General features: G+C 36.8%; 2 protein-coding genes across 2 annotated transcripts in view; both read right to left on the bottom strand.

The window, feature by feature from the left end:
* slc8b1 (solute carrier family 8 member B1) overlaps window positions 1-17620 on the bottom strand; it is a 60378-nt gene extending 42758 nt beyond the window's left edge. Inside the window, exons 1-13 of the mRNA XM_058635778.1 lie at window positions 17267-17620; window positions 15475-15627; window positions 14481-14533; window positions 13695-13752; window positions 13441-13546; window positions 13168-13335; window positions 11977-12090; window positions 11764-11829; window positions 11545-11675; window positions 10479-10620; window positions 9741-9862; window positions 9410-9563; window positions 9246-9326 (exon numbers count right to left, since the gene is read on the bottom strand). Of these exons, the coding sequence (XP_058491761.1) occupies window positions 9246-9326; window positions 9410-9563; window positions 9741-9862; window positions 10479-10620; window positions 11545-11675; window positions 11764-11829; window positions 11977-12090; window positions 13168-13335; window positions 13441-13546; window positions 13695-13752; window positions 14481-14533; window positions 15475-15627; window positions 17267-17293 (1375 nt within the window). The 5' untranslated portion in view covers window positions 17294-17620. The remainder of the gene's footprint in view (window positions 1-9245; window positions 9327-9409; window positions 9564-9740; window positions 9863-10478; window positions 10621-11544; window positions 11676-11763; window positions 11830-11976; window positions 12091-13167; window positions 13336-13440; window positions 13547-13694; window positions 13753-14480; window positions 14534-15474; window positions 15628-17266) is intronic.
* Window positions 17621-18755: 1135 nt separating this feature from the next.
* On the bottom strand, window positions 18756-25562 carry LOC131463427 (acyl-CoA dehydrogenase family member 11-like). The gene is made up of 15 exons (XM_058635126.1): window positions 25482-25562; window positions 23934-24229; window positions 23592-23815; window positions 23388-23487; window positions 22708-22825; window positions 22180-22322; window positions 21926-22078; window positions 21073-21167; window positions 20691-20790; window positions 20461-20601; window positions 20279-20371; window positions 19730-19837; window positions 19470-19641; window positions 19097-19163; window positions 18756-19010 (listed from the first exon to the last, which is right to left on the bottom strand). Exons 2-15 carry the CDS (start codon window positions 24210-24212, stop codon window positions 18896-18898), a joined length of 1908 nt encoding a protein of 635 aa, XP_058491109.1. The 5' UTR covers window positions 24213-24229; window positions 25482-25562; the 3' UTR covers window positions 18756-18895.
* Window positions 25563-25698: the final 136 nt, after the last annotated feature.

Here is a 25698-nt window from a genome sequence, read left to right as displayed (position 1 = left end):
TAGTATGACTTTTTTATCACATTTTGGACGACATACTTTAGTATGACTTTTTTGTCACATTTTGGAAGACATACTAAAGTATGACTTTTTTTGTCACATTTTGGACGACATACTTTAGTATGACTTTTTCATCACATTTTGGACGACATACTAACCTATGACTTTTTTATCACATTTTGGACGACATACTTTAGTATGACTTTTTTGTCACATTTTGGACGACATACTAAAGTATGACTTTTTTGACACATTTTGGACGACATACTAAAGTATGACTTTTTTGACACATTTTGGACGACATACTAACCTATGACTTTTTTGTCACATTTTGGACGAGATACTTTAGTATGACTTTTTTGTCCCATTTTGAACGACATACTAAAGTATGACTTTTTTGTCACATTTTGGACGACATACTAAAGTATGACTTTTTTGTCACATTTTGGAAGACATACTAACCTATGACTTTTCTGTCAAATTTTGGACGACATACTAACCTATGACTTTTTTCAGTGATTTTGGACGACATACTAAAGTATGACTTTTTTGTCACATTTTGGACGACATACTAACCTATGACTTTTTTGTCACATTTTGGACGACATACTAACCTATGACTTTTTGGAGTGATTTTGGACGACATACTAACCTATGACTTTTTTGTCACATTTTGGACAACATACTAAAGTATGACTTTTTTGAGTGATTTTGGACGACATACTAACCTATGACTTTTTTGTCACATTTTGGACGACATACTAACCTATGACTTTTGTGAGTGATTTTGGACGACATACTAAAGTATGACGTTTTTGTCAAATTTTAGACGACATACTAAAGTATGACTTTTTTGTCACATTTTGGACGACATACTAACCTATGACTTTTTTGAGTGATTTTGGACGACATACTAAAGTATGACGTTTTTGTCAAATTCTAGACGACATACTAAAGTATGACTTTTTTGTCACATTTTGGACGACATACTAACCTATGACTTTTTTGAGTGATTTTGGACGACATACTAAAGTATGACTTTTTTATCACATTTTGGACGACATACTTTAGTATGACTTTTTTGTCACATTTTGGACGACATACTAACCTATGACTTTTATGACACATTTTGGACGACATACTAACCTATGACTTTTTTGTCACATTTTGGACGACATACTAAAGTATGACTTTTTTGTCACATTTTGTACGACATACTAACCTATGACTTTTTTGTCACATTTTGGACGACATACTAACCTATGACTTTTCTGTCAAATTTTGGACGACATACTAACCTATGACTTTTTTCAGTGATTTTGGACGACATACTAAAGTATGACTTTTTTGTCACATTTTGGACGACATACTAACCTATGACTTTTTTGTCACATTTTGGACGACATACTAACCTATGACTTTTTGGAGTGATTTTGGACGACATACTAACCTATGACTTTTTTGTCACATTTTGGACAACATACTAAAGTATGACTTTTTTGAGTGATTTTGGACGACATACTAACCTATGACTTTTTTGTCTCATTTTGGACGACATACTAACCTATGACTTTTGTGAGTGATTTTGGACGACATACTAAAGTATGACGTTTTTGTCAAATTTTAGACGACATACTAAAGTATGACTTTTTTGTCACATTTTGGACGACATACTAACCTATGACTTTTTTGAGTGATTTTGGACGACATACTAAAGTATGACGTTTTTGTCAAATTCTAGACGACATACTAAAGTATGACTTTTTTGTCACATTTTGGACGACATACTAACCTATGACTTTTTTGAGTGATTTTGGACGACATACTAAAGTATGACTTTTTTATCACATTTTGGACGACATACTTTAGTATGACTTTTTTGTCACATTTTGGACGACATACTAACCTATGACTTTTATGACACATTTTGGACGACATACTAACCTATGACTTTTTTGTCACATTTTGGACGACATACTAAAGTATGACTTTTTTGTCACATTTTGTACGACATACTAACCTATGACTTTTTTGTCACATTTTGGACGACATACTTTAGTATGACTTTTTTGTCCCATTTTGAACGAAATACTTTAGTATGACTTTTTTATCACATTTTGGACGACATACTTTAGTATGACTTTTTTGTCACATTTTGGAAGACATACTAAAGTATGACTTTTTTTGTCACATTTTGGACGACATACTTTAGTATGACTTTTTCATCACATTTTGGACGACATACTAACCTATGACTTTTTTATCACATTTTGGACAACATACTTTAGTATGACTTTTTTGTCACATTTTGGACGACATACTAAAGTATGACTTTTTTGACACATTTTGGACGACATACTTACCTATGACTTTTTTGACACATTTTGGACGACATACTAAAGTTTGACACATTTTGGACGACATACTAAAGTATGACTTTTTTGGACGACATACTTTAGTATGACTTTTTTGTCACATTTTGGACGACATACTTTAGTATGAGTTTTTTGTCACATTTTGGAAGACATACTAAAGTATGACTTTTTTGACACATTTTGGACGACATACTAAAGTATGACTTTTTTGACACATTTTGGACGACATACTAACCTATGACTTTTTTGTCACATTTTGGACGAGATACTTTAGTATGACTTTTTTGTCCCATTTTGAACGACATACTAAAGTATGACTTTTTTGTCACATTTTGGACGACATACTAAAGTATGACTTTTTTGTCACATTTTGGAAGACATACTAACCTATGACTTTTCTGTCAAATTTTGGACGACATACTAACCTATGACTTTTTTCAGTGATTTTGGACGACATACTAAAGTATGACTTTTTTGTCACATTTTGGACGACATACTAACCTATGACTTTTTTGTCACATTTTGGACGACATACTAACCTATGACTTTTTGGAGTGATTTTGGACGACATACTAACCTATGACTTTTTTGTCACATTTTGGACAACATACTAAAGTATGACTTTTTTGAGTGATTTTGGACGACATACTAACCTATGACTTTTTTGTCACATTTTGGACGACATACTAACCTATGACTTTTGTGAGTGATTTTGGACGACATACTAAAGTATGACGTTTTTGTCAAATTTTAGACGACATACTAAAGTATGACTTTTTTGTCACATTTTGGACGACATACTAACCTATGACTTTTTTGAGTGATTTTGGACGACATACTAAAGTATGACGTTTTTGTCAAATTCTAGACGACATACTAAAGTATGACTTTTTTGTCACATTTTGGACGACATACTAACCTATGACTTTTTTGAGTGATTTTGGACGACATACTAAAGTATGACTTTTTTATCACATTTTGGACGACATACTTTAGTATGACTTTTTTGTCACATTTTGGACGACATACTAACCTATGACTTTTATGACACATTTTGGACGACATACTAACCTATGACTTTTTTGTCACATTTTGGACGACATACTAAAGTATGACTTTTTTGTCACATTTTGTACGACATACTAACCTATGACTTTTTTGTCACATTTTGGACGACATACTAACCTATGACTTTTCTGTCAAATTTTGGACGACATACTAACCTATGACTTTTTTCAGTGATTTTGGACGACATACTAAAGTATGACTTTTTTGTCACATTTTGGACGACATACTAACCTATGACTTTTTTGTCACATTTTGGACGACATACTAACCTATGACTTTTTGGAGTGATTTTGGACGACATACTAACCTATGACTTTTTTGTCACATTTTGGACAACATACTAAAGTATGACTTTTTTGAGTGATTTTGGACGACATACTAACCTATGACTTTTTTGTCTCATTTTGGACGACATACTAACCTATGACTTTTGTGAGTGATTTTGGACGACATACTAAAGTATGACGTTTTTGTCAAATTTTAGACGACATACTAAAGTATGACTTTTTTGTCACATTTTGGACGACATACTAACCTATGACTTTTTTGAGTGATTTTGGACGACATACTAAAGTATGACGTTTTTGTCAAATTCTAGACGACATACTAAAGTATGACTTTTTTGTCACATTTTGGACGACATACTAACCTATGACTTTTTTGAGTGATTTTGGACGACATACTAAAGTATGACTTTTTTATCACATTTTGGACGACATACTTTAGTATGACTTTTTTGTCACATTTTGGACGACATACTAACCTATGACTTTTATGACACATTTTGGACGACATACTAACCTATGACTTTTTTGTCACATTTTGGACGACATACTAAAGTATGACTTTTTTGTCACATTTTGTACGACATACTAACCTATGACTTTTTTGTCACATTTTGGACGACATACTTTAGTATGACTTTTTTGTCCCATTTTGAACGAAATACTTTAGTATGACTTTTTTATCACATTTTGGACGACATACTTTAGTATGACTTTTTTGTCACATTTTGGAAGACATACTAAAGTATGACTTTTTTGTCACATTTTGGACGACATACTAAAGTATGACTTTTTTGACACATTTTGGACGACATACTTACCTATGACTTTTTTGACACATTTTGGACGACATACTAAAGTTTGACACATTTTGGACGACATACTAAAGTATGACTTTTTTGGACGACATACTAAAGTTTGACACATTTTGGACGACATACTAAAGTATGACTTTTTTGGACGACATACTTTAGTATGACTTTTTTGTCACATTTTGGACGACATACTTTAGTATGAGTTTTTTGTCACATTTTGGAAGACATACTAAAGTATGACTTTTTCATCACATTTTGGACGACATAGTAACCTATGACTTTTTGTCACATTTTGGACGAGATACTTTAGTATGACTTTTTTGTCCCATTTTGAACGAAATACTTTAGTATGACTTTTTTATCACATTTTGGACGACATACTTTAGTATGACTTTTTTATCACATTTTGGACGACATACTTTAGTATGACTTTTTTTGTCACATTTTGGACGACATACTTTAGTATGATTTTTTTGACACATTTTGGACGACATACTAAAGTATGACTTTTTTGGACGACATACTAACCTATGACTTTTTTGACACATTTTGGACGACATACTAAAGTATGACTTTTTTGGACGACATACTTTAGTATGACTTTTTTGACACATTTTGGACGACATACTAAAGTATGACTTTTTTGGACGACATACTTTTATATGACTTTTTTGTCACATTTTGGAAGACATACGAAAGTATGACTTTTTTTGTCACATTTTGGACGACATACTTTAGTATGACTTTTTCATCACATTTTGGACGACATACTAACCTATGACTTTTTTGTGACATTTTGGACGACATACTAACCTATGACTTTTGTCACATTTTGGACGATATTCTTTAGTATGACTTTTTTGTCACATTTAGCACGACATACTTTAGTATGACTTTTTTATCACATTTTGGACGACATACTAACCTATGACTTTTTTTGTCACATTTTGGACGACATACTTTAGTATGACTTTTTTGTCACATTTTGGATGACATACTATAGTATGACTTTTTTGACACATTTTGGACGACATACTAACCTATGACTTTTTTGTCACATTTTGGACGACATACTAACCTATGACTTTTTTGTCACATTTTGGACGACATACTAACCTATGACTTTTTTGTCACATTTTGGACGACATACTAACCTATGACTTTTTTGTCACATTTTGGACGACATACTTTAGTATGCCTTTTTGTCACATTTTGGACGACTTACTAACCTATGACTTTTTTGTCACATTTTGGACGACTTACTAACCTATGACTTTTTTGTCACATTTTGGACGACATACTTTAGTATGACTTTTTTGTCACATTTTGGACGACTTACTAACCTATGACTTTTTTGTCACATTTTGGACGACATACTAACCTATGACTTTTTTGTCACATTTTGGATGACATACTATAGTATGACTTTTTTGACACATTTTGGACGACATACTAACCTATGACTTTTTTGTCACATTTTGGACGACATACTAACCTATGACTTTTTTGTCACATTTTGGACGACATACTAACCTATGACTTTTTTGTCACATTTTGGACGACATACTAACCTATGACTTTTTTTTCACATTTTGGACGACATACTAACCTATGACTTTTTTGTCACATTTTGGACGACATACTAACCTATGACTTTTTTGTCACATTTTGGATGACATACTATAGTATGACTTTTTTGTCACATTTTGGACGACATACTAACCTATGACTTTTTTGTCACATTTTGGACGACATACTAACCTATGACTTTTTTGACACATTTTGGACGAAATACTTTAGTATGACTTTTTTGTCACATTTTGGACGACATACTAAAGTATGACTTTTTTGTCACATTTTGGATGACATACTAACCTATGACTTTTTTGTCACATTTTGGACGACATACTAACCTATGACTTTTTTGTCACATTTTGGACGACATACTAACCTATGACTTTTTTGTCACATTTTGGATGACATACTATATAGTATGACTTTTTTGACACATTTTGGACGACATACAAACCTATGACTTTTTTGTCACATTTTGGACGACATACTAACCTATGACTTTTTTGTCACATTTTGGACGACATACTAACCTATGACTTTTTTGTCACATTTTGGACGACTTACTAACCTATGACTTTTTTGTCACATTTTGGACGACATACTAACCTATGACTTTTTTGTCACATTTTGGACGACATACTAACCTATGACTTTTTTGTCACATTTTGGACGACATACTAACCTATGACTTTTTTGTCACATTTTGGACGACATACTAAAGTATGACTTTTTGTCACATTTTGGACGACATACTAACCTATGACTTTTTTGTCACATTTTGGACCACATACTAACCTATGACTTTTTTGTCACATTTTGGATGACATACTATATAGTATGACTTTTTTGACACATTTTGGACGACATACTAACCTATGATTTTTTTGTCACATTTTGGACGACTTACTAACCTATGACTTTTTTGTCACATTTTGGACGACATACTTTAGTATGCCTTTTTGTCACATTTTGGACGACTTACTAACCTATGACTTTTTTGTCACATTTTGGACGACATACTAACCTATGACTTTTTTGTCACATTTTGGACGACATACTAACCTATGACTTTTTTGTCACATTTTGGACGACAAACTAACCTATGACTTTTTTGTCACATTTTGGACGACATACTTTAGTATGACTTTTTTGTCACATTTTGGACGACATACTAAAGTATGACCTATTTGACACATTTTGGACGAAATACTTTAGTATACCTTTTTTTCACATTTTGGACGACAAACTTTAGTATGACTTTTTTGTCACATTTTGGAAGACAAACTAAAGTATGACTTTTTTGTCGCATTTTGGACGGTATTCTTTAGTATGACTTTTTTGTCACATTTTGGACGATATACTAAGCTATGACTTTTTTGTCACATTTTGGACGACATACTAAAGTATGACTTTTTTGTCACATTTTGGACGACATACTAACCTATGACTTTTTTGTCACATTTTGGACGACATACTTTAGTATGACTTTTTTATCACATTTTGGACGACATACTAACCTATGACTTTTTTGTCACATTTTGGACGACATACTAACCTATGACTTTTTTGTCACATTTTGGACGATATTCTTTAGTATGACTTTTTTGTCACATTTAGCACGACATACTTTAGTATGACTTTTTTATCACATTTTGGACGACATACTAAAGTATGACTTTTTTGTCACATTTTGGACGACATACTTTAGTATGACTTTTTTGTCACATTTTGGACGACATACTTGAGTATGACTTTTTTGTCACATTTTGGACGACATACTTGAGTATGACTTTTTTGTCACATTTTGGACGACATACTTTAGTATGACTTTTTTATCACATTTTGGACGACATACTTGAGTATGACTTTTTTGTCACATTTTGGACGACATACTTTAGTATGACTTTTTTATCACATTTTGGACGACATACTAACCTATGACTTTTTTTGTCACATTTTGGACGACATACTTTAGTATGATTTTTTTGTCACATTTTGGATGACATACTATAGTATGACTTTTTTGACACATTTTGGACAACATACTAAAGTATGACTTTTTTGTCACATTTTGGACGACATACTAACCTATGACTTTTTCGTCACATTTTGGACGACATACTAACCTATGACTTTTTTGTCACATTTTGGACGACATACTAACCTATGACTTTTTGGAGTGATTTTGGACGACATACTAACCTATGACTTTTTTGTCACATTTTGGACGACATACTAAAGTATGACTTTTTTGTCACATTTTGGACGACATACTTTAGTATGACTTTTTTGTCACATTTTGGAAGACATACTAAAGTATGACTTTTTTGTCACATTTTGGACGACATACTTTAGTATGACTTTTTCATCACATTTTGGACGACATACTAACCTATGACTTTTTTGTCACATTTTGGACGACATACTTTAGTATGACTTTTTTTGAACGAAATACTTTAGTATGACTTTTTTATCACATTTTGGACGACATACTTTAGTATGACTTTTTTGTCACATTTTGGACGACATACTAAAGTATGATTTTTCTGACACATTTTGGACGACATACTAACCTATGACTTTTTTGACACATTTTGGACGACATACTAAAGTTTGACACATTTTGGACGAAATACTAACCTATGACTTTTTTGACACATTTTGGACGACATACTAAAGTATGACTTTTTTGGACGACATACTAACCTATGACTTTTTTGTCACATTTTGGATGACATACTTTAGTATGACTTTTTTGTCACATTTTGGACGACATACTAACCTATGACTTTTATGACACATTTTGGACGACATACTAACCTATGACTTTTTTGTCACATTTTGGACGACATACTAAAGTATGACTTTTTTGTCACATTTTGGACGACATACTAAAGTATGACTTTTTTGTCACATTTTGGACGACATACTATATAGTATGACTTTTTTGACACATTTTGGACGACATACTTTAGTATGACTTTTTTTCACATTTTGGATGACATACTAACCTATGACTTTTTTTTCACATTTTGGACTACATACCGAAGTATGAACAGTATTTATGATTTTACCACCAGAGGAAGCTCACACACCACAGTTTGAGAACCATGGTTCTAAAGTAAGGATACTGAAAATGATGCCTCCAAAGCAGGCAGATATGGCCATCCGTGGGTAACCCTGCCGGGCAATGGTGATGTCAGCAAAACAGTCTGAAAGGCATCCAGATCACAAGTTATGCATTTGTATAAAGTACTAAACTTTAAGACAAAAAACTGACATTCACAAACATCACCTCCTATGCTGTTGCCCCAGGCCAACAGCGTGAGTCCCAGCACAGTGTTGCTGAGGGTCAGCACCACTCCAAGCATATGCAGAAGACTGACCACCTCAGAGGCCACGGCGCTGATCAACACTGCACTCACTATGAAGCCCAAAAGAGCAAAGAGCTAAAGAAGGGAAAAGAAAATAAATATTTACTTAACTTGTCGAATAAATCAATTTTCTGAGCAGTACAATTCACCTCTGAGTTGTTGTTTTTTTATAGTTTGTGTTTGCAGCCATCTCAATTTATATAACAATAAGCCTCCTTTTTAATCACCACACACAAACATACACATACTTACAGAATGATATTTGGGAGGTTGGTCATTAGCAGTGGTGCAGAAGACAATGCCAGACAGAAAAAGTCCCAGAAGGAGAGTAAACAACCAGAGGGGAAACTGTCCTTGGATCATGTATTCTCCATCTAGTTAAAAACAAAAAAACAAGAAGGAGATTACAGGCTAATAATTTAAAGAGGCTATTTGTAAGAAAGTTAAAAAGAAAATACAGTAATAGCTCTTTATAACTTATCGATTATATCGATTGTATGGCCATATTAAATTAATTGGAGGACTGTTTGTGGCCCGCAAGTTTGAGCCCTTAGATGGCCGAAATAGGAGCGGGCATATGACTTATGTCCTCATAGGTCATATCAACTGTCTTCAGGACAGAGAAACAAAACAGCCATGGTAAGCTAATCTCTTGCTCTCTCTATCTCATACACTTTGTTAGTCATTATATTTAACATGTGATGTTTTTACAGCTGGTTATTGTCTCCTCATCATGTGAAAATTCAACAAACAGGTTCAGTGTTTTATAAGGACAAACAGACACAGTAAAAAGCTGTGTATAAGTGCATTATCATATTTTCATATATCAACAGTGTCCTACAATGTTTTGAATTGTGATTGTGAACTGCTGTAAATGCGTAAGGTCTCGGTTGTACATATTTCACATTAAATCCCGCTCAACACTGTATTTCATCTGATTGTGGCCGCTGGAGTAAGTCTCGTCACGTTGTTGACTGCTGTCACACTTACATGCTCCTGACTGGAAGGTGAGGACAGACACCAGAGGAGCTGTGATGAGATGGAGACAGTTAAGCGGGCGTCTCCAGTTCTTGTCTTCTTTATCAGGGTCGACAACGGGGACACAGAGCAGCAGCAGGATCTCCAGAGGTGTCTGGAGAGTGCAAGATAGGTTTTACATGACAAAAACTCCTTTATAAATAGCCAATTTATTTATAAAGCACATTTAAGACATAGTTGACTGTACAGTAATTAAAAAAAACATTAAACACACAAACCCAGCTCTCTTGAGACTCAGTTTTAGGACTTAACCTCGGTTCCAAGGGGACCATTAGGACAGTTTACTCTTTATTAAATATTTAAAACGTTACACATAGAACCTTGCACTGCAATATTTGGAATAACCTCACATGATGTTCATCTTAGCTGCCAGGCACAAAGATAAAATAGCGTTTGCATCTCTCATAGTTAGAAGTGGAAGGAGAAACTCCCTCAGACCTTTAAGATGTGGATTAATGATCTCCTTCATCATTTGGTTTTAGAGAAGATTTGCTTTTAGTTTTTATGCCACATGGAATCCTTTTTTTAACATGTATAGAAAAAGTGGAAAACACTATTAGAGTTTTATATGCCTGACCCCACACTGAATATTATTTGTAACACATGTGAAGCAGCCTTGGTTTTGATCATTCATCATTTATTTATTTTTACTTTCTGAGTTGTATTCATTATTTCACTCTTTCTTTCCCCACTCATTTAGTTATTTATTTATTCGCCATTCTTGTTTTGTTTTATTCTCTTTCCTAAATGGGACTGTACATTGTAAATAACACATGTGACATAAGTAACTATGTAATTGTTTATGGTTCTAATATTTAATTATGGCATGGTACAGTAATACTGTTGTAGAGATGAGGGGTTGTGTTTATATGTTTTATATTATATTGGAGCACAACACACATTCTAAGTGAGAAGCCCAAATTATAGGACACACGCAGTATAAATCCACACTGAGTCGAATGCCAAGAAGAAAAGAAGTGTTTTTAGGACACATTGTAACACCGGCTTCATTGCCCACCTTCACCACTTTGAGCACTCTCCAGCTCCATGATTTCCTCCTCCACTTCCTGCTGTCCACCGGGTTCAGGGAGCTCAGCAGGATCTGACTGGTGGACTCTGAATATGGCAGCAGTGGCCTGTACTCTGACTCTGGAACACACACACACACACGAATGTTATGATCCTGAATGTGCAGAAAAAACCCTGCTGCACATTAACTTATATGGCGGTCTCCTACCATACTCATGCGAAGGAGTCAGGTAAGGAACGTCATCGTCGGACGAGTGAATCTCATCACTGGAAACTGTGGAAACATTTTTTTTACTCCTTTTAAATGTTTCTTAGTCATAGAATAAAGTAGTTACTGTGAGCTGCAGCTGCTTTAAGATCTGAATATGAATTCCCAGTAAAATAAAGGTTAATAGAAATGTGTAGGTATATGTGTACTGACCTTGAACTTGTGCATCATTCGGGATGCTTGTGTTCACTGAATATTTTTGCCGGTTGTAGATGTAAGCGCTGATGATGACAGTGAACACATAAACCACATAGAGGCCCAGGTATCCTAAAAAACAGAAGGAAAAATAGGAAATGAAACAAAGTGAAGTCACAGTTTTTGTAAGCATACATACATACATACATTCTGCTCTATGTGTGGCGATAATAATGATGTCAACATCCCTTTTAAACCTCTCTCTCTTTATTTAGCACCTTTTAAACTTATGCACAAACCTGAGTCTCACTTCTCTTTTACCTAATCTAACAAAGTATGCAGCTGCTACAAACTGGGGCAGCCCATAGTGGAGCCAAGTGGAAAGAGAACTTGGATTGTGACGCAAAGGTTGCCAGTTTGAGTCCCTGCCAGGCTGTGTTGCCCCTTGAGTAAGGTACCCAATCCCCATTGCTTAATGGTAATTGCAATCTAAGTTGACCTCAGCCCCTGGAGGCAACATCCAGTGTACTCCTTGTGCTGGTCTCAAAGCCCGGATAAATGGGAAGGTTGCATCAGGGAGAAAATACGGCTCAAATCTGGCGCTAAAATCTCAAATCAAATATAGCGTCGTCCACTGTGTCTGCCCCTAAAGAGGGAGAAGACGAAAGGAAAAAGAAAAAAAAAATGCAGCCTCTACGAACAAAAAACACAAACGTACAAATCTTTAGACACGATCGCTGAAGTTTAGCAAAGAGACAAATGTGCCTTTTTTAACTGCTCTGCTTCTCTGAACAAGATATACAAGTGAGGTTGCTGCAAACAAAAAAAAATACTTCCTGTAGTCACTGAACAGATTGTTGGGAATGAAGTAGTAGCTGAGACTGCAGTCTGATGTGGTCACTCGAACTAGAAAGTTGTTGCTGCTTCTGATTCAATGACATTTGGAGAACTACGTCCTAAATAATTGAATAGCGACTATCTGCGGCGGCGATAGAGTCTTCTGATTTCTTTTCTGGGAGTTCTGTGACATTTATGAGCATGGGCTGCGTATGAAACAAATTAATAAATGCCTTTAAAGTCTCCCATAGCGTGTCTTCCATTCTGTTAATCTCCAGGACACATGACACAAGCATGTGTGTGCATTGGGCATTTTATACATTTTGTATAGAAATTTGTTGGCCCTGGTGTTTTTGTGCACCTGTTGTGTACCTATTGTTTCTACGAGTGTTGCTGTCCCTCTGTACAGCATGAGGAAAGTCCAAAACACTGCGACCATGTAGAAGATGACGTCCCGCAGAAATGGACGAGAGGCCACGGCAAAAGGCTTGACCAGCGCCACGCTGCCGGCTACTACTGTCGTAACAAATATTCCAGCTCCTGTGGCGAGAAGCAGAGAGAGAGAGAGCGAGAGCGATCAGTGGAAGTCAAATTAAAAAGCTTTTTTTATTTCGTTTTTGTATAAGTATTTTTGTATTTGTGTACCAAATAAGGCTCCGACGGCGAGGCCGGCAGTGTGCGGGTGTGTGAAAGCCGCTATGGCACTGAAGATGTCAGGAGCTCCGTTACCAAGAGCCAGGAACGTAACGCCCTGAGCAACAAGTTAAAGAGAATCTTTCTCATGGATAAACAAAGAAAACAACACGTACTCTGAGTGATAATCGGTATGGGAGAGTAAATATATTAGTAAACAGGAAAAGAAAATCCGAAAATCATAACAAAATGGAGATAAAGGATACAGCCACGTTGTGAGTGAGGTGCAGACTGGTGGAGATGGCCGACAGGTTCGGACAGAAACTGAGGAGAGAGCGTGACATAACAAGGAGATAGTGAGAACATTGCATATTAAAGGTGGTATATTGTGGTTACTGCAATCCGAGTTTAAAACTTTGTGTGGTAGCTTAAATTGTTCGACAGAGATGCACTTATGCCCAGTGCAATTTAAAATTAGTTTTAATTATAAAAAAAAACACACTCAACCCAATTAATTGATTATCAAAAGTGTTGATTTAGCAATCAATGAATTGAATAAATGTGTTATTGAGTGGGTGACACAACAGACCAAAACAAAAAAACACACTTTTGCAGCCTGATCCATCAGTGAAGCCAATGCATACATGTTTTATAAAGTTTCCTTCATCTCTGATGACACATTATGGTCATTTAATGTCTTAATATCATACATTTCTGACATATAGACCCTTTAAACTTGTGACTTCACCATCAACACAACATACCAGTGTTCAGTGTGTTTATAGACTGAGGTAGAAATGCAGAACAAACTGTTCCTTAAAGGAAATCTCACATTCTTACAAAGCAAGTGAAAGAAAAACTCTCCAGTCATGTGAGCCACATGTACAGGGCTTGACTGTTCATACAGTCTGTGTATGAGGGAGCTGCAAATGAGGCGTTTCACTTGTCCGAGCTGAATCTAGTCATGCCCAATTGTTTTTAGAAACTTTCTGAAGCGTAAAAAGAGAACATGACATGCTCTCACACACACACACACACAGAGAGATACTTACAACTTGGATGCAGAGAGTCCAAGAAAAACAAATAAAAAGAGCAGCCATATCATCTGTGGAGAAGCAGAGTCACAGAGTCACATCCAACGTGTTCCACAAATAAAGCGTAAGCTGAGACTGATAAATGCAGCCTATTTGCAGAATATACTAGACATAACATGACAAGTGACCCTCAAGTGTCAGTTGAGAAATGTGAGATTACTATGATACTATGAGATTGTGCTGCGACGTCTTTGTAGGGGCAACATCCTTTCTCCAAAACAGCAAAGTGTATAAATGAAATAGCCTCCTGTGTTTTATATATAGTTCTATTGGAACATCAAAGATAATAGAAAGCTCATTCAAAACACCAAACCAGTATCTCTGCAGCATCACACATGACCATAAACAGTGGATGTCATTTCCAATCCCTCTTTTCTCTCCCAGCACTCACACTTTATCATAACAATCATTATGTTTTCTCTCCCTCCCCCCCTCTACTTTGCACTCTCTTCCTCTCTATTCTTATTTTACTGGTATCGCTGACTCCAGAGCATCAACAGCCAGCTTCACAGCTCATTTACTAAAACTAAAACAATTACTATTAACATTATTATCCTCATCAATCCTTCATCTACGCCTTATCCCTTCCTGAGGGTCATATGAGGGTCCCAGAGGAGACCTGTCACACCCTGGATGAGATGATGCAGATGATAGTGGTGATGATAACTGTTATTAATGTTATCATTCTCCATCCGGATGGCCTTGTTTGACTATAATAATCCCATTGTGTCTAATATACCATGTATACAGAACAACAGCGTGTTTGATTGCGTTCATACATCCTTGAAATGACTGTGCCCGGTTATTCAGCTTTTAGGTCATCCCCGGGTCTCCCACAGCAACTTCCTCCAAAGGTCAGCTGCTGTCGAGCCGCAGACTTTCATGCCTCTTTATGGCAACCATCTCCACACACACACACACAACTCTACAGAGAGAGAGAGAGAGATCTTACACAAAGTGTGATGGTGAGCGGTGTGAGGTTGGGAGGGAGCAGACAGAAGGCCAGTTGGAGGTAGTTGATGAAGCCATCTTCCATGAGACAGTCCGGTGTGCTCTTCACAAACGCACAGCGCTCCACGGCACTGAGGTTCATCACATGGTCACACTGGAAAACAAAATGTCTTTTATCTTAATATTATCTAGGGCTGCAACAATTAGTAGATAATTTGTTTATCAATCGATTAGTAAATGGATCGTCAAACGTTTTAATGCCAATGAATCACTTTGAGTGTTTATTACTTTGCCCCAAGGAGTGAAAGTGAAATATTGTTATTGGCGTCTGTTACGCATTGAGGCCGACGGGGGCGGAGCCTGCCATCTTGTTTGCCTTGTTTAAGTAAATAAAACAAGATTTTTCAGCTTCTTCTATGTGAAAGTTCTCTGGTTTATTTGCTTCATATAACAAAGAAATCATGAAAACTGAATAACCACAACCATTTTGGTTTGTGGACAAAAATAAGACATTTGAGAAGATCGTTAATCCCAGGTTTGAGAAACACTTAATGCACCAAAGAACTAATCGACTAATTGAGAAAATAACCAATATTAATCGATTATGAAATTATTTGCATCCATAATATTAAACCTGTAGTGATTCAAGGTCAAAAAAACAATGTGTAATAACATATATAAGTTGTGTAATAACATATATAAGTCATGATTTCGATGCTGGATATTAGTTTAATGCCATACATGATCAACATAAGACCAGTTGCTTAGAATAAAACATTATCATGAAGTATTTTATATTGTGATAATGTGTGCTGGAAAACAAAGTGTAGTGTAGTTATCTTTTTGTCAGTCAGTGTGTTAGCATTTACAGCAAACACACTGACTGACGAAAGAGGAACTTAAAAAAAAAAATCATCATACATTCTCATTGATTTGCCACTTTTCCTGCAATTGCCCAATGAACCCAGAGAGAGTGTAGAAACTGCTCTGATTTTATGACGTAACTCTCATCTGAAAATTCCCACTTTGTGTCCACACAGCCCAGAAACAACCAGTTCTCACTCACATCATGCCTGGTGTTCTGAATGTAGCCTAGCAGCAGACATCACATTTTCATGAAAAAAAATGTGCTAACTTGCATATCAGTTATCAGCCAAAATTGGTAAATTGGTTTATTTCTAATTCTTATAAAAGAAACACCATCTTCTAGGCTTCTAATAAGTCTAAATTAGTATATTTAGTCATTAAAAGGGAGATGACAAGTAGGGATGGCTTAATAACCCTTTTTTGTGTCTGATACAAAATTGTTATAACAATGAGTCTACCAATAACAACATCCGGTTGATATTTTATTAATATTAATTTGTCATTCTTCCTCGTGCAAATACAATAATTGATATGCCAGGGCAAATATCAATATTTTAATTAACAAAATAAGTCGCTCTAAATCACAATATCACCTATGACAAGAGCAATAATTGTCCTTTCCAAGAGATGTTTGGACGTTATAAAAAAATGTATATGTATTAAAACGTATATGCATAAATTTGAAACTAAAAGGTTGGGAAAATTATGCAAATCTATTTTGGGGACCCAAAAAATATCTACCAGCTACTCATCTGTGGGTCTTTGGGAACAACACACTGTTATAGGCTGTACATCATCCCCCTGTCATCATCTGTCCACCTGTATGTGAAGGATCTTTACTTTTGTGTTAAAACACAGAATAAACAGTTAAGACTAATCACGTGACAGCTAGAAAAACTGCTGGTAATTCATGTGTTAGCACCGACCTCATCATTGTTGCTTTTCAGAGACATCGTGAGTAGTTCAAGGTCCAACAGTGTGTTTAACGAGGACAGGTGATCCTGACTTGACAAGACAACAGCACCACGATTGACAGGAAAACAGCTGAAGACATGGTTTACGTTAACCTGGAGCTGTGTCTATGGTGGTGGTGCGTTGATGGACCGGTGGTGGTGCTGTTAGTTGTAGCCTGTTTACTTCCTCATAAAAAATCGTCCCGGAACAAATATTGATCTTGTTGTTGCTGTAGTTCCAGTTCTAATACGGCTGCTTTACTGAAGACGTTTCCATGACTGTGTGTGAGTGTTCAGTTTCTAAAATGTTGTTGTACACTGTGTTCACCTCTGCCTTAAACCCCGCCCACTGTTCACGTCTAACCCGACGTGCGCTGCGTTCAGGGACTCTTCGTTAACTCCAGTTCTGTACAAGACTGTTGATGTGTTTTACTTACGGAAGAGAATGAGGTCCACATGTTCTAATGGCCAAACTTCTGACGTTCTTCTCAGAATTCTGAGATAAAGTCAGAATTCTGTTTTTTAAATTTTTTTTTATTTTGTGTCAAAAAAATCATATGTGGCCTAATCCTCTTTCGTATTTACTTGACTTGCGATTTTGTAATCCTTTAGTGTCTATTTATTGTCTATTGTGTTATTATGTGTCTATTAACATATTGAATGTATCTTTAGTTTATGTTTTTCTACTTTTTAATGTTCTCCTTTGTTTAGCTCAGAAAACAATGTTTTCTGTGCCATTGTCAATGTTTTGGGCTGTTTTTGAACTTTGAAAGTTTAGTTTCAAAAAAAGATAAGACTCCTCGTTAACTCTGCTACTGAACTGTACTGAATGAGGTGTTATTCTTTTTAATAATCAAATTATCTACAATACTCAATAATTACGAATTCCCCACATTCAAAAAAAAAACAAAAAACAAACACATTCACTATAACAAGTATTTGTACTTCTTATTATCTTCCCTCCAGTTTGTTTAAATAAAAAAAAAAGTACCCTGTTGACTCCTGTTGCAAACAAAATTGCACTTCGGGAAAAAGATCCAATCCATATCAAAAACACTTTTATTTTCAAATTCTGTGAAATATCACCACAAATATTGTTATTGCAATATCATGATGGAATTTCATGATATAATTTATGATCATGGACCAGACGAGATGCTCAGTGAGACCCCAGTTCATTTGAGTTTGAGACCCCTGAACTTGGATGAAGAAACTGGTAGTTTTGGCAGCTTTAGAGTAAGTTTTCCAACAGTACTTGAAGGCACTGTGTACTTAAGCTCAAACCTGCCCATACAGTCAGGTCTACTCTTGTCCATGAGCCATGTCCTACTTCACTTATGGTCTGTTGATCTTTGCTTACTTGTGTTTCGAAAGTGAATTAGCTCTGGGGATGAGTTTGACTATAAATGTGAAAAACACTTTCTTTCTTTTTAATCCACATCACACTTTTTCAGCAACACTGTCTCTAAAAATGGGTTTTATATTGCAAAGAGTAGTGAATCCACAAGTGTTCACATACACACATGATTACACAGTCCATGCTCAGAGTCAGAAGCATAGTTAGGTGCAGAAATGTCAGCTGTATCTGTTTGCACAGAACGTTCATTCTTGTGAAGGCTGGTCATACACCAGTGCCGCATCAAGTGGTGGAGTGTTGGCGTCATAGCAGCCCCTCTCCTGTTTATTCACCACAGGACACAAATCCTGTTCACACCATCTGAAAAATTAAAAACATACAGTAGAATGAATGCATATGAATGGAATTTCTAAACCTGACAAAAACCCACATTATTTTTCTTTTACCTGAGAGCTGCATAGGTGTCAGATGGAGAGGCTCCTTTCCAACAAGCATGGTCAATAAGAAGGGCACCTGAATACATTCACACAGTGTACACAAAGATTTACTGCAGGTTTATATACGTAAATGTCATTTTGTATGCTTAACTGATTTCATTGATTATTTTTTAATCATAAAGTTGGATTGTCTTTTAAGTTTCAGGGAACATTATTTACATTCATAGGTGTATTTATTGTGCAGCAAAATGAGACAAAAATCCAGTTTGGAATTCCGTTACCAAACAAACGAAACATTTATAAACATTATCAAATAGTTGACGATTCATTTAGTCATCAATCGATCGAATAATAGTTGCACCTCTAGTTTTTTGGTACCTACCAGCGTAGATTCTCGCGAGACTGTAGGCCAGGTCTCTGGCTGCCAGCTCCAGGTAGCCGTGTTCTCTCTCTGCTGCTACTTGAACAAACTTGTGCAGTTCAGAGAGAGCAGCCTCCACCGCATTCACTGCTGGGCCCAACGAGGGAACACTGGATGCACCTGCAAGCAGCGACTACAAGGAGAGGAAAACAACATTCTTGTTCAGCTCTGTCATAAGTGAAACCTGCTTGAGTGGATCATTGCGTGATCTGACCTCGTACCTTAGCGTGTGCGAAGTAAGCATGAAGAACCATTCCTGAGCTGCGAGCCACACAGCGCAGAACATCCAGAGACAGAATATTAGTTGTACCTTCCCAAATACTCAAAACCTGAGAGATAAAGAAAAGTGTTGCTATAGTTCAGCCATTCCCAAACTTAAGACCTTAACTACAACTTCACAACACAGTGCATAATTATCCATCAACATAAATAAGAAATTAAAATTAACATTGAGTGCAAATACTGAAATGTTAGGCCTGTATTCTGACCGCCTGACAATGGATACTTGTCATAATATTACTATATATATATATTATCTGATATAGATAAAAGAAAAGAAAATAACTTGAACACCATGGATTAGTTTTATTTACTTATAAGTATTTTTCATAAAATATATCATACATATTTTACAACAATTTCAAACTGAATTATAAAACTGAAAATGAAAAACATATTTACTTATTTATTCATTTATATTTAATGAAACTTCACAGCCCACACTTTGGGAATCACAGCTATAGTTAATAGTGTTTTGGTATCGTGCTCACCTGTGCGTCACGAAGCAGTCCAGGCAACCCGGTGTCCTCAATGTAGCCCTGTCCACCAAAGCTTTCCAGACCCTCTGACACCACAGCCACTGCCTGGGACAAAACAAAACAGTGGTTTCTGAAGGAAAATCAACAGACAGACTATTATCAAAAATAAAAATGAACTTGCACAAGCCGTGCACCTGCTTTCCAGTGTACAGTTTGACCACAGGAGTGAGCAAACGTAGGAGGTACGTGTCGAGCTGAGTCGCTATGCCGCTTTCCTCCCGGCCCAACAGACGGCACACATCCATCACTAACAGGAACGCCCCGCGGGTCTCCACCTGTCCAAGTCAGAGGCACACAAAGGTAAAGCATTATGGGAAAGATTGAACACAGTTTTTTGTAGATCATTGACTTCCTGCCATCTCACCTCCATCCTAGCGAGAGTCTGCATGTGCAGTGGGTAATCTTTCAGAACCTTTCCAAAGGCGGAGCGGCGAGTGGCATAGTCACGAGATAATTGGACCACCCTGTGAAAACACACACACACACACACACACACATCAACACATATACGATTAATAATCAGGTTAATTGGACAGTGTTTTTGCAACGCACATAATTTGGGGGAGACACTGAATCAGCAGCAACTGGGCTTGTAGATTTCTTGAAGATCTCATACACAAGGCTTCTTGAGTTGTGAAAGTTGATGGTGAAACCCAGGAATTAACCTGACTTTAACTGAATGCTCGCTGCCAAGTCCAGTTGCTATTGATTCACTGACTTTAGAGGATTGACTATAAATATCCTGCCTTCTCATTGCAGCTGCTGCAGAGATGCTGTTGTGGATCCTGGTTATAGTCAACATGTTAGCGATGGAGGCCACACCTCTCCCTTCTTCTGAAAGCTGTTCATGTAGAGAAGAAATACAGACGTCAAAGAAACATTTGAAGTTAGATTAGATTAGCTGCATGTTGTTTCAACAAAACAACTGCGATACAAAGAAATGGCATTTTAACATAAATTGGTTTCCATAAATTGTAAGTAAAGGCACACTGTAAAGGCAACATTTAGGAGGATTTATTGGCTGAAATTTAAGGCTGAAAATTAAATTTTCAGATTTTTCAGCTTCTTAAATGTGAATATTTCCTGGTTTCTTTGCTCCATATAACAAAGAAATAATAAAAAATCAATAATTTGGGTTTGTGGACAAAAAAAGACATTTCCAGGTTTGGGAAACACTGACATATTACAGACCTCGAAAATCAAGAAAATACAATTCGGTCAAATTATATAAGTGTGTAACTGCTTCAAAATATCAACCAAATATCATATGTGAGGGGCCTTGCTTTACTAGAGCAGCCCAAACTTTCAAACCAGTCAGAGGGCGTTTTTATTTGAAGAGGAAGTTTACTATGCAAACAAGTGAGAAAGACATCCTTTGTGGTCATGCTTAGATCAATGTAGTTCCCTGATGACGCTGTGAGAGGGAGGTGTGAGTGGAAAAGTGGAAGTCTCCCCACCCATTAAATATAAGTAATTACTACACACTGGACATTAAAACATTGAGCTTTTTGCATAAACAAAGTGAACAGTAGCAACACTAGATTTACACAATACAGCAAGGGAATCCAGTGTTAATACAATTTCTAATGTGTGACTGACCCTGTGTGCCGGCAGCCCGTCCAGCAGTAACTCGGCGGTCGGCATCTGTCGCGTGCCCAGTTTGTCCTTCAACCTCTGAACCTCTATTCCCCTCAGCTGGCCACTCTCATCTCGACTCACCTCTGCATAGAACAGGGACAAACCCCTGCTGCCCTGCAGGACAGAGAGGAGAGACAAGCACACGCAGAGTGTAAATGGATCATAAGTGACACAAGGATTGACTAATAACAGTACGGATGAGAAGTCAATATTACTGGAGTGGTGGCTCCTGTGCCGTCCAGCACTCGGGCCAGTGTGAGAGTCATGTCTGCATCTGTTGCTGAGGTGAACCACTTGAAACCGTGAAGTTTGTATGTACCGTCTGACTGGGGTACAGCCACCGTCTCTGTGCCACTGGCTGAGGACGTACAAGATTAGAGGCAATGTGTGGTGACACATTGCAATAATAAAAAAAAGCCAAAACAGTTCCTCCACAGATAACTATGACTACAACAATGAAGTGTCAACTGGAAGATAAGAAGAATATGATGTGAAAAATTTACTTTTTCTTTTTTGTTTTATGGACTCTAACCCACTGTTTGTAGATATGAACCCTTTCAACTAAAGGCACATGAGCTCAGTTTAGTGTTTTGGTCTGTTGCACCATCCAACACATACCACTTGGCAGCTAACCCTAATGCCAGAGATTCAGTCGGGGGCAGATATGCCAGTGTAATTTTGTGTGTTGTCCACTTCTGGTCAGACGTCAGGTATGTACAGGCCGTGTGAACGTTTCTACTGACCTACATCAGATCCTCCCTGCCTTTCTGTCATCCACTGTCCAGACGTCCAAAACCATTCAGGCTCACGAGTGGTCAAACGACTGAAGGCTTCATCTACCGGCGATGTTACGCCTATGGACTTCACATACATGCACGTCAATCACTTGATTTACAAGCTCAAAAAAGATTACAGGGAAAAGTATTCCCATACTCTATTCTATATTTCATACTCTATTAATCTGTCCATTATTTTCTCACTTAATGGAGTATTTGTTTGGTTCATAAAACGTCAGAAAAATTTGAAAAATGTTGATCGGTGTTTCTCAAACATGGAAATTACGAACCAAAATGATTCAGTTTTTATTATTTCTTTGTTCTGTGTTTGTGAATCTTCGTATTTAAGAAGCTGGAAAATCTGAAAGCCTGTTTTAATTATTAAAAAAAACAACTTTGATTAACAAAACAGTTGACGATTCTTCTAATAACTGATTAATTGAATAATCGTTGCAGGCCTACTCTGGTTTGCTGCCAAAATTTACGATGGTACAGTTATAGATACTATCTGGTGATGAATTCTCCTTTATCCCCCATTGATCTTGAATAGTAACACAAAAGAAATACATCCATTTGTCTTTAAATCCTTGAGGTAGATGGCCTGACCTCTGGCATTACAAGTGAGGTTATTTGTTTTGTTAACATACTTGTATTACTTTAGCAGCTCCATCAGTCATGGCCAGAGGACAGGTGTAGAGACCAGAGGAGGGAGAAAAGATGTACAACTTGCTCATTTGGTACACACGACTGTAAAACACACACACACACACACACACACACACTTTCACTGAAACTGGGAGGAACAGAACTGATCTGAATAAGGAAGACAGAAAGTGGAACAGTCATCTCACCTCCACTCCCCAAATGACCGCTCATAGCCGATGGCGACCAGTCCTTCCTCTGCTGAGAGGTCTTTCATGCGTTTCCAGGCTGGAGAGGTCACTATGTGGTCTATCCTTTGACCCCAGGGATCAAACTGTATCAGCTGTGGTGGGGTCATTTCACACTCTCTGCCCCACGTGTCCACCTCATTTGCCACGCGCTCTCCAAATGCACACAAGTCTGAGCGAGCAGCCTGTGACGTACAAACGTGTGCATTACATTTGTTTCTATATCAGCAAGAAGTCCAGTATCATGTATCCCTAATGGAAATGATAGTAAGATCAAACAGCCAACAGCACACTCCTGCTCACCTCATGGGGAAGGTGTCTTTTCAGGTAACCTCTGAGCAAGGCATCCTCTAGAAATGGATTCCTCAGCACAGGCCTTTCCTGAAAAAAGGCTCCGATCCTGGCTCTGGAAAAAGGCAGCTCGCTCGCTGCCTCCCAGTGCTGCTGTTCATCAGATCTCTTTGTGCCTGCCTTAGTTTCACTTGCACATCTGATGTGGACCGTGAGCTGAGGAGCACCACACCACAATCTGTGGCAGCCTCTAGTTACGCGACAGCTACGGGCGGCTACTCTCACCAACATGGCTCAGGACGTGCAGTCTGAGGTCATAAAACAATATCATGCAAAGCAGAGGAAAGTAAAGAAATAAGTAATTCCTTATAAATAATACAAACTGTACATTTGGCAAAAGCAAGTCTTGTTACGACTACGTTGATAAGGTTATCTCCAACCCTATATTTGTAACAGTACAGGGCATCCAGACTCAAATAAGCCTTTTATGTACATTAACGGCTGCAACAACTCTGGAGATGAGGAAACATTTGCATTATTTAATTATGCATGCACTATATTTCTATTCATATATTTAATCATAATAGATATGTTGGTATAGCTTATGTCAAAGATCATATAAAATATTTTAACAATACTTCTTTTAAATATAATGTATTTGTTCACTTTATTTTATTTAACTCACAGGGAAAACAGGCATAGTAACATGGTTCAAGTAACGACTAAATCAAAACAATATTTGTACTGTTGAAAGAATTTTAACGCCCTCCTTACAAAGGGTTTTACGGTAAAAACAAACCAAGGAACGAACCAAGTTCAATCAAGCTGATTCGTTAGGATATCCACATCCGGTTTTCAAAATTAAAAAACCGAGGGCACTGTATTTAGATATCCATACGTTTCAGAGATCTAATAACTTTAATTTTTCTAAACAAGAGTGATACAGTTGTGATGAGCACATTGATATCTACTAGTATACTAGAAATCACACATTTTTACTGTACATTTTTAAAGAAATGTCAAGTTAAAAGTCTCACATTTGCACTTTTTTTATCGAAAACATTGAGATGCGATAAAACAAACGGATTTCTTCTAACTGTAGAGTTTTGGATAAATCCTTTCAATTCAGCTTGATTCAGGGTTTTTTTCTTTTACCGTAAGAGCATGTGTAAGGAGGGCTTCAGATAGTTTGACAACAGAACATTCGTGTCGAGGATTAAGTGGGTCAAAGTTTATTTGATTCTGTCGTGCGTTTGAGTAGATATTAGGTTTCCCTTTTGGAAAGGGACTTTTACTTTTCAGTAATATACCAAAGGTCAAATGGATTTAAGTAGAGATTTGCTCGTGTGTAAATTTGCTAAGCTGTTTAGAATGAGTCGTCACTCTGCAACAACAGCAGCTAAACAAGCTAACAGGCAACTCCGACGCTTCTCTGAATCGTTTTTTCTTGACAGTGACGTTGTACAAATCGACACAGGTGACTGTTACTTACACTAATTACAGAGAAACATATGCAAATAACACAAGTGAAGTGAATTTACAATGTTGACACAGCCTTACCTCACGTTACCCCACTAGTGTTTACTTTCACCACAGCAGCACACTTTCGGTTCCAAAATAAAAGCCTCAGGAAAGTGGGGGGGTGTTCTCCATTTGCTGGAATCTGCTGTCACATTTCTGAAAACTGAACCTGTAAAATGAATATTTAATGGATTGCAGAAAATACAAATATCCCCTAAACAATATTATTACCAATACAACATACATACATGTACCA

The sequence above is a fragment of the Solea solea genome, chromosome 8 (genome assembly GCF_958295425.1).
Source record: "Solea solea chromosome 8, fSolSol10.1, whole genome shotgun sequence".
Taxonomy (NCBI): Eukaryota; Metazoa; Chordata; class Actinopteri; order Pleuronectiformes; family Soleidae; genus Solea; species Solea solea.
The sequence above is the reverse complement of the archived record's forward strand: the minus strand, read 5'-3'. Positions and strand labels throughout refer to the sequence as shown.